General features: G+C 45.8%; 2 protein-coding genes across 2 annotated transcripts; one reads left to right on the top strand and one right to left on the bottom strand.

Moving 5' to 3' along the window:
- The first annotated feature begins 7,725 nt into the window (after positions 1 to 7,725).
- On the top strand, positions 7,726 to 8,331 carry LOC104583228. The gene has a single exon (XM_024458818.1). It carries the CDS (start codon positions 7,726 to 7,728, stop codon positions 8,329 to 8,331), a length of 606 nt encoding a protein of 201 aa, XP_024314586.1.
- A 1,646-nt stretch (positions 8,332 to 9,977) lies between these two features.
- On the bottom strand, positions 9,978 to 13,216 carry LOC100845291 (beta-glucuronosyltransferase GlcAT14B). Its single transcript, XM_003568865.4, has 4 exons — positions 12,465 to 13,216; positions 11,465 to 11,540; positions 11,274 to 11,389; positions 9,978 to 11,194 (listed from the first exon to the last, which is right to left on the bottom strand). The coding sequence occupies exons 1-4, from the start codon at positions 13,036 to 13,038 to the stop codon at positions 10,677 to 10,679; spliced, it is 1,284 nt and encodes a 427-aa protein (XP_003568913.1). The 5' UTR covers positions 13,039 to 13,216; the 3' UTR covers positions 9,978 to 10,676.
- Positions 13,217 to 13,966: the final 750 nt, after the last annotated feature.

Genomic DNA, 13,966 nt, shown 5'->3' on the forward strand with positions numbered 1-13,966 from the left:
GGTGGCGCGGCCTCGGCCGGCGCGTACATCTCGCGGCGTGCTCACCCTCAACCGGCCAGCTCCTAGATGCAAAATAAGCTGGCGACCAAGCGATAACCTGGTAATCAAGTGGCATTAACCTGATAAATAAGTGACTATAACTCGGTAAAACGGTGACAATAATTCGGTAAAACGGTGACGATAACCTGATAACCAAGTGATATTTTAAGTTGGTAAAACAGTGACAATAACCTGGTGACAAAGTGATCTTAACCCGGTAAACAAGTGATTTTTAACATGGTAACCAAGTGATTTTTTAAACTTGGCCAACAAGTGAACATAACCTGATAAACAAGTGATATTAACATGGTAAACAAATGGGCATAACTCGGTAAACAAGTGAGTATAACCTGATAAATAAGTTAGCATAATCCAGTAAACAAGCGACCATAACTTGGTAATTCTAACGAAAAGAAAAGTTGTCTAAACATATCAATTTGTAGATCTTGGGATGATTAAACTAAGGTGAAAACAACTCGTCACTCGGCTGCACTGTTTAGGAGATAAAGAAGTTTCCAACAGAAAATCATGTGGATTTAGGTAGACCAGACGGACGCCGCGTGCTAGCAGTAGGGTTCGACGGTCGCCTTGTCGAGGCAAGCGCTGATAACGGGCGCCGCATGCTAGAACATGAGTGCGCACGCCGCCCATAATTTTGTCCACCAAATTAAATTTTTATGCACCTCAATAAATATGTCTAATTTAGAAGGACGGAACTTTATTATCAAATTTTTATAGGCAGCAAAAAATTATCTCTAATTTAGAAGGCTGGACGGTGCTACGATGTGCTCAGTGCTCTACTACGATCAGCCAGCGAGGCTGGACGGGCTGCACCAGCACTACTCTTGGGGTAATCTGGTGTTGTTGGGCCAGGCTGCTGGATTATGGGGCACGATACGAAAGACCACGTAGACGCACGCGGGCGCGGGAAGACCGTGGGGGCGCCGTACGCTAATTAGCGTGGGCACGGTCGCCCTATATATAGTCCAGTGCGGCACGTGACTCTTCAATTTTGGGTATTACTTGTTGTATGATGCTCCTTGAAACTTATCCTCGCTAAGACTTCGCCTTATGAAATGCATATCTTTTCTTTCAGTACTTGCTCATGTCGACCCGATTAAAAATAGATCGATGAAAGAGAATTAATGAGCTCAACTTAATCCGTTTGATAATGTGATTCGTCATAATTATCCTGGTAAGCAGATGTAGATAATCTGAAAAATATGCACAAATAATCTGGTAGGTAGATGAAAATAACCTGGCAAACATGACAGTACTTTTTATAGGTACTAATAAATAGGGGAAGATAACCTAGTAAATATGCACAAATAATTTGATAGGTATAAACAAATATCGTGTAACCATGAGACTTATTTTTATTAGTCGTATTATGTCACGTAGATAATCTGATAAGTAGAAACAATTAACCTGGTAAGTAGGAAATACTAACCTGATAAGTAGGAACAGGTAATCTGGTAAGTAATAACACTCAACCTGATAAGTAGAGACAATTAACTTGGTAAGTAGCCACAATTAACTTGACAAGTATATGTGGATAATCTAATCTGATAAATAGACACGGTTAACTATAGTAGGTGTGGATACTGGTAAGTAGACGTGGGTAAGATGACAAGTAGGTTGGTAAATTGACAAGCAAACGTAGCTAAATCGGCAAATACTGATTAAGTCAATAAGTAAGCGCGTATACAATGAGTAAGGACAAACAGATAAACTAGCAACTAGGTATTGCAAATGGGCAAAGTTAAACTTGAAGTATAATTTGCGAAATATGCGGTAGTGTTACGTTTTTAAGGACAACTTGCACGTTTGACAAATTTTATACGTTTTAGATAGATCAATTTTCTATACCGCAAAAAGTATGTCTAATTTGAAAAAAAAAACATTAAAGCGATGGCCAAGCAGCTACTGAAGCTGGGCTGAGATGCGAGCTGGCGTTGCTGGGCCAACGAGCTGGCGTTGCTGGGCCAAGCCGTACTGCACGCGGCTGCGCGGACGTGCGCTCGCAAGGACAGGACCGCGCCGCACAATAAGCTCGCCGGGCACGGTCGCCCCGTAGTTGGCTCCAAGAATATCACGCCTTCGGCTTCTGTGTCGAGATGCACGCGACCAAAGTACAACACCACAAACTTATTACATCAAAAAAAATATAACGACTCTAAGTAGACTCAATTCGGCGACTAGACCGCCACCCATGATGGCTGAAAATGTTCCTGACCACTTGCTCTAGCTTGATGCACGCCATCAAAGACAGTTGGCGATCCGCTAGCTTGAGTAGCGTCGACCAAGTATGGAGTCAAAGTGTGCATGAATATAACACCTGCATAAGAGAACTTAATTTTTTGCAATTAAAACATGATCATTTCTACATAACCAAATTGCTCAACATAAAGCTGCAGCCCTAACCAAAATAAGTGTTGTCAATCTACTATTAACCCCACGTAACCAAGACCCAAACATATGGGAAACATCACGAGGGGGAAAAAGATTAGAAGTTATTTGTACTATTGACCATACTGATCGAGAGACATGACATCGAAAAAAGAGGTGTACAATAGTCTCATCCTCATGATAGAAACTGCACTTTGAGCTACCCTGATCCAATTCCGCTTTAGCAGGTTGTCTTTAGTTAGAGTGACCCCGCGCCGCAAGAACCAAAAAATATTTTTATTTTGAGAGGAATCTTTAACTTCCAAATCCCATCATTAGAATTCGGTATGTTAGAGTTGACCAAACCCTGATACATTGACTTGACCGAAAACAAACCACTAGGGTGAAGGTTCCAACGAAACTCATCCCGTCCGGTGGACAAATTAACATTGACAAGGCGATTCAAGAGCTCCGTCCAGGCCACCAGTTTAGGTCCAACAAGGCTACGCCTGAAGGACACATTCGGTGGGAAGTAAGCAAAAACCTGTGCCAAAGTATCATGCTTATTCCGAACACGCGCTGCCCCCCATGCGCCCTCCAACTGCCCCGCCGCCGACTCCTGCGGCGGATTCGCCAGCTCCTCCAGGGCGGCACTCCTGGACCACGTCACCGGCACGGCGCACGGGTGGCCGTGCACCAGGATCACCAGGTGGCGGTGGATCGAGGGCGTCCCGCTCCGCGACGGCTTCAACGTGCTGGACGTCGTCGACGACAGCGGCGGCAGCAGCACCCACCTCTGCCTGCTTCTGGTGTCGTCGCACGAGGGATCAATCGGGCACGCTATATCTGTTGTGTGCGTCGACAGCCGCCGTTACCGGTGAAAGCTCAAGCTCGAGGCCTCACGGTACATGCCTCGTGATGGCGATCTCTACCGCAGACACTGCCAGAAGTTCGCTTCCAGGCTCGCGAGCGATGATTTATCGGTGGGATGCCCGACCCGAACGACTGCTTCCGGTTCATCCTGCCCAAGTCTCTTAAGCCGGATGAAAAGGGCGCTATCAAAGTCGCAGCACGTTTATACTCCCTGCCTCTGATATGAAATATAGGTACGGGGTATAATTAGTCCAAAGATTAATATTTTCGACTCTGTCTATCGTCATTATCTAATTAGCCCAAAGATTAATATTTTCGACTCTGCTACCATTAAATTCTAAACCCCTTCTACTTTTTTTTTGAGGACGCAACGGTCGATCCCCGTAATTCGATTAGAAGACTAGAATTAGCCATGTTCATGAGAAAAACCGGGTCCGAAAACCGATACAAATGCACGGTTTATTTAAGGAAAGTTGTGCGAAAAACCTTAACAAGAGAATACACAAGAACCGAATAAACAAACCGCCACCGCCAAGACGAAGACCTCCTTCGCTCCAACAACGCCGAACAGGGAACGGCTCCTTGCCCTATAAGAAGGTAGGCAGAGCGGGGCTTCTTCGACGACCGGAGACAGAAGAGGTTGCCCCAACGATAGCGGCTCGGGCATCGGTACTTCTCTGATCTTCATAATTGTGCCACTTGAAAACTTGATCATGTGGTATCTTCGTTTTAATCCAACACTCCTTTCCAAAATAAGCGAGCTCTAACCATGTACAATCTGGAATGAATCCCCTCATGTAGTTTGGAATCGCATCATATAAGTTGGCACGTTACCTAGACACACGAGTCAATCAACACTTTCCTACTCCCATATATATGATAAGTTGGAGCCTTGCTAGTTGTCCAATTGATTTTCTACCGTGGTCATTGGTCCGTTGAGACTTTAAATTGGCAGTTTCTTTGGAGCAACCGGAATAAATGCCAAGTACTTAAGGAAATAATTCTTCTTGTCAGTTAAACATATTGGGTACTCACCACCAGATACAGGACTGTCGAAGGCATCAGACTTTCCTGAAGGCTTTCCTTCATGCCTTCGACAAAGGCACCGATATGCCGTGGGCCACCGGCAAAGATGGCCCCAGGACAATTGCAAAGAGCGGCCCACAACAAAGACTACTCACATCTGCGCTCCCCCGCTGTGGTTAACAGCGTGTGAAACTGCGTTATCTTTGGAAACCATCTTTTTTTACCCCTACCCCGCGGGTCAAAATCATTTTGCTGCAATGATCACAAATTTTTTATCAAACTCTTTGCCCAAGGCCTGGCCTTCAGCGGCTTTACAACACGAGAGATGCACTGCCGTCCGCATAATGGGCCGGCCAGGCCATTTCCCTGCGTCACCGTCCAACAGCGCTGCGCTTCAGTGAACCAGGTTGGAAATTTAGTCCCACCTCGCTAGTTTAAAACGATTTCAACCAACATAAAAGGGCTCCTCCGTCCGTGGTGTTGACTTCCGATTAAATAAACGTATTGATCCTACATGCTCTCTCGCCTGGCCCGTGGGCCCGGTTACTACATCTGCTCTCTGCCCTGTGGGCCCGATTTGATTGGGGTCCGTCTTAGGTAGTAAGGGTGACAAACCGGGGACGCCCGGTGTAAGCTTCTGGACCCGATCTGCCCAGTCAAATCGAGCGGGCATTTTTTTCAATTTTTAAAGGGTTGTTTGCCGAAGGCCCCGAAATAAAGCCTTCGTCAAAGAGCATTTGTTGTTTTCTCTTTTGGATTTTTTTTCATCTTATAAATCTATTGTTTTATAAATATATACACCATTTAATGGTATGTTTGGATTGAGCCCAAGATTGACTTACAAAAATTAAGAGTACTCTTAATTAGTTTGCTCCTCATCTTGTACCAATACTTCAGTTTGCGGTAGTTTCTCTCCAGTCTGATATTTCATCATAGCAGTATAACAAAAAGTTGATTGTTCTAATCCCCTAAAAGAACTTTTTGGAATTAAATAACTGTAGTTGAGAAACCCCTTTTGGAATTAAATGGAACAACAGCCTTCCTTGGATCCTTGTACCATTATTGACCCCAAGGCATCTCCTAAGAAAAAAGGGGATATTTCATAAAGGATCTCCCTGACTTAGCCCCTTAAAGGTTATGAAATATTCCTCATTTTCTCAATTCAAGTTGATGGAGGATTTTCTAATTCAACTGCCATCCTGATCGAGTTGATCCATGTAGAGCAGAGCCACTCTCTCTGCATGACCTCGGTGAGGAAAGGCCATTAAAATTTATTATAGGCCATCTTGAAATCTATATTTAGCATGGTTTCCCTTCCTAGTTACTTCTAATTCATACAACACCTCGATGGCTCTTACAGAACAACCACACCTTCCATAATATGTCTGCTAGGAGTGAAAGCAGTTTCGGCTCTGCTAGTTATCCTGCAGCTGGAGGAGTCAATCTGATTGGCAACACTTTCAGATCATTTTGGTGATCACCTTAGGCAAATAAATAATGAATCTGTATTGCTAGATAACCTTATCATATTTTAATCTTGGGAATCAGGGAGATAACTCCGTAGTTAACCCCCTAGCTTTCAGAAGAAAAACTCCATAGTTGTCTCCCGGGATTCAATTAATCTAATCTCATATAATTCACCTAGCATCTCTTTGTCCCCAAGCTTGACTTGGTGCGAAACCAAGGTATTTGGCAACATGACAGAAAACCGCAGCGCGGAAATCGAGGGGCTCGCATGACGTATCACGCAAGGAAAACGGAAAACGGTGGGGCCCTAATTAGGTGGGCCCCATATATCAGTGAGCCAGGTAAAGGAGTCGTACGTCGGACGATCCGCGTCGATACGCAACCTTCTAGATCAGCACAATACATCTATATCAAGCAAGGCCCATACGTATTAATCAGCTTTAAATACTTACATTTTTGCGAGAATTAAATACTTACGTTTTAAATAGACGCGTACGCCACGGCGTATTTTTTTTAATATACTAGACTAATTAGATAGCCGAGTCTGTAATTCTTCCATGGTATTTGCAACAACAGAAAGAAAAAAATCTGTGATACATTGCGCAATGGAGTCGTAGGAGATTTGATGTGGCCGGATTTACCTTCCTTTAGAAGCATATAAAAATACATGAAAATGAACCAGCGATGGCATGAACAACGGGAATTAAAATGATAGTAGAGAAAAAACGTAAAGAAAAACAATGACGACGCTCTACATTCTCACATCGTCCAAAAACCGTAGCGCGGAAATCGAGGGGCTCGCATGACATATCACGCAAGGAAAACGGAAAACGGTGGGCCCCTAATTAGGTGGGCCCCATATATCAGTGAGCCAGTTTAAGGAGTAGTACGTTGGACGATCCGTGTCGATACGCAACCTTCTAGATCAACACAATCCATCTATATCACGAAGCAAGGCCATACATATTAATCAGCTTTAAATACTTACGTTTCTTTGCGAGAATTAAATATTACGTTTTATAATAGACACGTACGCTACGGCGTATTTTTTTCTTAATATACTAGACTAACTAGACATCCGAGTCTGTAATTCTTCCATGGTATTTGCGACAACAGAAGAAAAAAAATGTGTGATACATTGTGCAATGGAGTCGTAGAATTTGATGTGGCCGGATTTACCTTCCTTTAGAAGCATATAAATTCGTGAAAATGAACCAGCGATGACATGAACAATTGGGAATTAAAACGATAGAGAAAAAAGTAAAAAAAAAAAAACAATCTACATTAATTCTCACAGCGTCCAAAAACTGTACAGCGGAAATCGAGGAGCTCGCATGACGTATCACGCGAGGAAAACGGAAAACGGAAAACTGTAGGCCCAGGCCAGGAGTACTGATCCGAGGAGGATCCGCTGAAAAGGAAATCCGCGACAGACGGGAGAGATATACATATACGGCGGAAAGGCAACCCGCGAGTACTGATTGACAGACAGCAAAGGTAGTACGACTGCTACTACGCTCGCCAATTAAGCCAGCCAGCCAAGCTCCTTCCTTGCGTGATGACGCCGCCGTGGGCTGGCAGCGGCAGGGTCGCTGACCTGACGGCGGAGGACGACGTCGTCTCCCTCGACTGCGGGATCTGCTTCCTCCCGCTCCATGAGCTGCCGCTGCTCCAGGTAAATCAGCCGATCCATATCTCTAACCTAGATTAATTCATGCTGATCGATCGATCCCCTCGCAGTGCGCCGGCGGGCACGTCATCTGCAAGCCCTGCCTCGACATGCTGGGGTTGGCGCCGGACAGGTGCCACGTCTGCCACGGCAAGGCGGCCGTCCGGGGCTCCCGCCGGGGCCACGGCCGCGACGTTTGGCCGTCCTACTACGACCGCCGCCCCCGCGAGGGCGCGGCCCGGGGCCCGTGCCGCTGCCCCTCTATGGGCTGCGGCTTCCTGGGCCCCACGGCGGCGCTCCTCTGCCACTTCACCGAGGCGCACGGCTGGCCCTGCGTCACGGGGGTCTTCCCCGGGGACAGGGTCGCCATGCATCTCCAGGCCGGGTTCAACGTTGTCGTGGTTGACCGCGGCTCGGACGGCACCACCGCCGGCCGCTACCTCGTGGTGATGAAGCTGGCGCCGGAGCCGTTTGGCTGGACCGTCGCCGCGTTCTGCCTGCGTCCGCGTGCCGCGGAGTTTGAAGGGCCTTTGTTCTGGGCGCGTGATCGGACATTGTGCCAGATCAGTCTTACCTACGTCCGCAATGTCTTCCGCGGCAAAAAAAATGACGGCAGCGAGGATGAGGATGGCTGCGGCGACGACGACGACAGCTGCGGCGACGATGACGGCTGCAACGACAATGAAGGCTGCAAAGACGACCTGATTCAGCAATACGAGGAGACGACCAATGCTGACGTGGTGTGCACGAATCTCTGTGGAGGGTGCCCCGACCTGGAAGAATGCTTCGAGGCGCATGTGTTCAGGTCAGTCGATGTTGTGGGAGACGAGGATGGCGTTGATGTCATCATTAGCATCATCATCAAGTAATTCATATGGTTGTTTCAATAGATTGATGAATATCAGTTGCATAATTATGATGTCAATCGATTGCTCGAGGCTTGTTGTATTATATGGTGTGATTTGTTGGGTGTCGTCAGGTTTTTGCCCCGTAGTCCGTGCACAACGGGTTTCCTCGTAACGTGATGCCTCATTACACACCCGCTTGTTTGTTTTAATGACATGTAAAAGTAGGCGGTTTAAACAAAAATGATTGTGGATTATGTTTGTTTGTTCTTCGGTATCTATACCATTTTGATTTATCTATAATATATTTGGCTTTTATTTGCCATGCTGTGTGATGTCTCTACATCTAGGGTTTTTTGCTTTGTTGTGTTTTTAAACGGTCTCATACTTTTGCATTGTCAAAGATCAATACTCTCTCCGTTTCAAATATAGAGCGTAAGACTTTTGTTGGCGGTCAAACTTTTGACCAAACTTACTGCTAAAATTATTAACATCTACTCCCTCCATACCGAAATAAGTGAGGACGTCACTTATTTCAATTATTTCGGTACGGAGGGAGTACTATTTCAAATTAATACATTATGAAAATATATTTTATGGTATATCTAGTGATCTTAGTTCGAGACTTTAAATGTTGTTTTTTTTTATAAAGTTGGTCAAACTTTAACAAGTTTGGCAGTCAACAAAAGTTATACGCACTATATTTTAGAACGGAGCGGGTACATGTTATATTGCTAGTTTTTACCCTAGCTCACATCCACAGTGTGCGTGGAAAAGCTACAAGTCTATATTAAACTTTCTTTTCATACACATCCATGAATCTGGGTGGGCTGGTTCCACCACACGGAACCAAACCACCTGAGCGTCACAAAACCTCATACGTATTGATCACATACCGGTCAGTTTAAGAATTTTGTCCTCGGTTGAGGAACTGGTGGTGGTACTGGTATTAGCTCATTGGAGATGTATATAATAGGGTTTGCATAATCATAAACGGTCGAGAACAAACCATTGATTGAGTGATGAGGGTAATGGTTGTATCCCTAACCCACCATGGATCAAACATCAATTTTGGTGCTCTATGTTTTGCACTTCGTGCAGCAGATTATTCTTTCAGTGGTATGTGCGAGATGTGAGTGGTGACTTTACCGATCTCAAGGCTATGGTTTTCTAAAAGCCATATGTGCGTGCTTGCATAAGTGTGCTTCTCTACGATGTAATCAGTATTCCTAAAAAAAAGCAAACAGTCGATGTTCATAACATAACTAATGGTTTTGTGTGGCTAGCTATAGCTTCTTTGAACCAAAGACGTTAAGTGATCCGACAATGTTCCGCCATACTAGCGATGCAGACGTAATGTCATGCCGCAATGTCATGCTGGAATGATAATCGGAGCCCAGAAGCTGCTGCTGCTGGTGCTGCAACACTGCATGGCCCTTCATCCTGTGGCAGCATCTGTTTTTTTTTTCATTCGATAGTTTAAGGCATCATTATCTGTTCCCATTGGCATATTGATTGACACATTCATTTCTACATACTCCCATCTTGTAGTAAGTTAGAACTTCTTTTGAAGGTCGTCAACTGCATCATAATTTTGGACTGGCAGATCATGAGCTTTCCCTCTGTTTGAAGTCAATTCTGCCACATTTGCAATGCTTGGGCCAGGCAAATAAAATCTCGACACAATTACATCATGGTCAAACAGCATGAACAGCAAAGTTTTTTTGCATTAAAGTGTTGCATTTCTCGCAAAAAAAAAAGTGTCGCTTGAGAAGAAATTAGCGATGAATGAACTCACAATGGGACTTAAGCAATCACACTTTGCAATGTGGACTGATGTTGCAGTCTTGCAGAACAGAGTAGGCAATGGAAAACCACGTAGAAGAAATAATTGGACACCTAGAATCTCATTCTAGTACTGAAAAGAAGCATATGTAATGGCAGCCGCATTGCCAGTGAGATCAGGTCCTCTGCTCCTCTCCCATTCTGCCAAATATGAAGACCAGCACATATGAACTACACCACCGACAGGCTTCTATTAAACCTCTGCTCTAACATGTGTCCTCAATGTAATGGTGTATCCAGAAATGGTCCAAATGGATGTTGCCAGGACTAAGTGAAGCTCCGGACTCTGGGAGCAAGGGAGCAAGATTATAGGTAGTTTACTGGCGACAACGGAATCCAGAAAGAGCCCTCTGTAGTTATAAATATATGTGTCTGCATTCTGGCGCAACAAGTGCTAATTTCACTTCAGGGAGGAAACAACTGCTTATTCAGCAAGAGCACTACAGCAGAGAGACCGCCACGGGGAAATGGAAAATCCCAAAGCTTTCAGCTATAGAATGTGTGGCTATCAGAATTAGATGCTGCTACCGCCTGCATGATGTTCTGCCAGAATCTGCTTCTTCCAATGTCCGATTGATATATTTCTGCAACTTCAAGGCTTGAGGACCAGGTCTCACAACATTCACGTCGTTCCACTGGGAACATGGGTCAGTGAACCAGCTCTTCCTGCCTGAGCACCAGGCACCAGGAACAGGTCCGTGGCCCAAGCGCCTTAGTAGCTTGCCATCAATCTTGTTCAGCAATGGCTCTTTCTGCTGAAACCGCCTTGCAAAAGGCCGTCCACTATGCACCATCTTATCATAATGTTCCATGTTAAGAAAAAGGGGCTCTGTATGAGGTGAATCCTCCCACACCTTGAACCTCAAGTCATTGTTCACGGTGGAATTACGGAAGTCATGTGAGTTGCATATGACTGAGTGGAAGTATCCTTCCTGAGGTAGCATTACATTGTTGAAGTACATGAGAAGAATCCGAGGAAGATTCTCCCAACCAAGAATACAGTACTCTATAAACCGTCGGTTCAGAATGACCCATGGAGAACCTAGTAAGAAGGAAATGAAGAAGGATAAGGAAATTATCTAGACTGGCGAAAGAAAATCAGTGCAGAGAGAAAGAAATGCCTGTAAAGAACTTAAAAGCATCAGGAATTGGTCGTTTCTGTGTGGCTCGGAAGAAGTTGGTCCTCCCTGACAAGTATATTCCGGCATCCACTATCATTGATTGCACTTTTTCAGATCTGCAAGTGAATTGTTTTGTCAAAACTACCAATATTAGCAGCTAAAAATTATCTCCAAGTTCAGATGATCCATACTCTTTCTGTCCAATGTCACTAGTGTGATCAATGAAGTTAAATTCCCTTGGAACATATGATAAGGCATGAATCAAGTCTGCAACACAACAGAGTAAAATGTACAATAGATAATACCATAATCAGTATGAACTTAAGCACTTGACTATGCAAAAAAAATTAACAAGAAAATATCAGTGATATATGTGCAAGATACACTGGAGATGTCATGCGAAAAACAAAACAGCTCCAACGCTCGGCATGGTACAGCACATACTAGATACTAGCAAACAAATTATACATAGCATGACAATCATCAACATTATTTGAGGTTAGCTTTATAACTGACATATAGGCGCAGTGCATGTTATAAAATGTACATTATCTATTCTACTTCAGATATATCAAAACCAAGGGAAAAACAGGGGCCTGAATTTAACCGTTTAAATTTTAAACAGACAATAATGTTCATCCGTAGGGAGGTTAATAAATAACTGCGATGGCACTACATATGTGTGGGGAATAGCCACTTGGTTCCTAATAATACCCAGGTTCTGTAAGTTGTAAACAATTGCTACCTTGTTCGTGTCACAATTAAGCATAGACACTCCTCCATTTTTTCTTATGGAAGAATACTCCTCCATTTGATGTTACAAAATGTACATTGTCTATTCTACTTCAGATATGTCAAAACCAAGGGAAAAACAGGGGCCTGAATTTACCGTTACTTTGAACAGACAATAATGTTCGTCCATAGGGAGGTGTGTGGGCAATAGCCACTTGGTTCCTAACTAATTCCCAGGGTCTGTAAGCTGCAAACAATTGCTACCTTGTTTGTGTCACAGTTAAGCATGAACACTCCTCCATTTGATATTAGAAGATTAACGAAAATGTAGCTGGCAAGATTAATTTCGTTCCCAACACTATTGGAGAAATGAAAGACCGACATGGGGCCATCTCGTGTCAATTAGAGACCATGCAACGAAAATCCAGGAGTACCAACACAAATCCGCGTTGGCCATACCGTCCTGGGTGACGAGGGGGTAGTCGGCGGCGTTGAGGGTGAGGAACCAGTCCCAGTCGGGGTGGAGGCGAAGCAGGACGGCGGCGGCGCGCAGCGTGCCTGCCAGGCCAGACGACCCGACAGGCGTCCCCGCGGTGGGCGTGCCCACGACAGCGACGTTGTCGAAGGCGACGGCGGCGGGCGCGGCGGCGGCGACACCGGCAGCGAGGTCCCGGCGCTCGTCGCGGGAGGCGTCGGCGGAGAGGTGGAGCACGTAGCGGTTGCGGGGGTGGTAGACGGCCAGGAGGAGCCGGAGGAGGCGGGGCCCGTCGCCCTTGGCGCCGATGAGGAGGTAGGCGAGGCAGGGCAGCGCGTCGGGGCCGCGGCGGATGCCGGCGCCGGCGGCGGCGCGGGCCGTGGTGAGCCCCGGGAGGCGGAGGCGGGCCGGGGAGGAGTAGGCGGAGATGACGAGGAAGAGGAAGGAGAAGAGGAAGGATACGGAGACGAGCGAGAGGAAGAGGATCCACCGCCACCGCTCGCCCGACCCGGTGCCGCCCCCTCCCCCGGTGCCCCCTCTCACGCCTCCCAACCCCATGGAAGAAGAAGAGGAGGAGCCGGAGAGGGCGCCAGATCACGCACGCTCTGGCTCTGCAGGGAGGTAAACGGAGTGGCGGCGGCGTGGATCGGCTCGCCGTCGGTGGGTCGCCGTCGTCGTCGGTGGTGCTAGACTAGAGGCCGCGAGAACATCGCGTCGCGTCGCACAGCGAGTGATTTTTTATTGTTTCTTTTCGCGAGTGAGTGGGAGGAGTTGTCGGGAGAGTATGACAGGTGGGCCATGGGCTGGAGGGTTTTCTTTTTTGTTTTTTGAGCGGAATGGGCTCTTGGAGGTAGGCACCGCGGCCCCCTGAGTTGTGTCCGCCATGCCCGTCTGGCCGTCTGTTCCTGTTGGTCCATTTTGGGCCGGCCTAGTAATAAGATCTCCGGTATATTGCTTAGGACTAAATCTGTCCAATTCGGTTATCTCGTCCAAACTCAAAACCCCATCCCTTGCTTCATGTTCGGCGTCGTTGGAGCGGAAGTGGTTTCATCTTGTCTTGTGTGTGTTCTTTGTCAAGGTTTTTCGCATGGTTTCTTTTTAATAAGCCGTGCATTGTATCGGTTTTCAGGCCCGGTTTTCCAACCTTTTATTTTAATCGAATCACAGGGATCGACCGTGGGACACCTTGGGGGTTTTGCATGACGTCGACTTTGAATGAAGCTACACATGATTCAAAGAAAATCTACTCCCTCCGTCTCATATGAAGTGAGTCAAATTTGTCTAAAAATAAACGTAACTATATACTAAAATACGTTTAAATACATGTAACTTACGTCACTTAATATGGGACGGAGGGAGTATAATTTTACATGTGTAACGTGAAGACGACATGTCTCTCCTTCCAATGTCGTGGGAGACATTTTTCTCTTTTTCCATCCTTTTTCTTTGATTATTTATTTTTTATCTTCATTAATCATAAAACGTT

Source organism: Brachypodium distachyon, chromosome 2 (assembly GCF_000005505.3).
Source record: "Brachypodium distachyon strain Bd21 chromosome 2, Brachypodium_distachyon_v3.0, whole genome shotgun sequence".
Lineage (NCBI taxonomy): Eukaryota > Viridiplantae > Streptophyta > Magnoliopsida > Poales > Poaceae > Brachypodium > Brachypodium distachyon.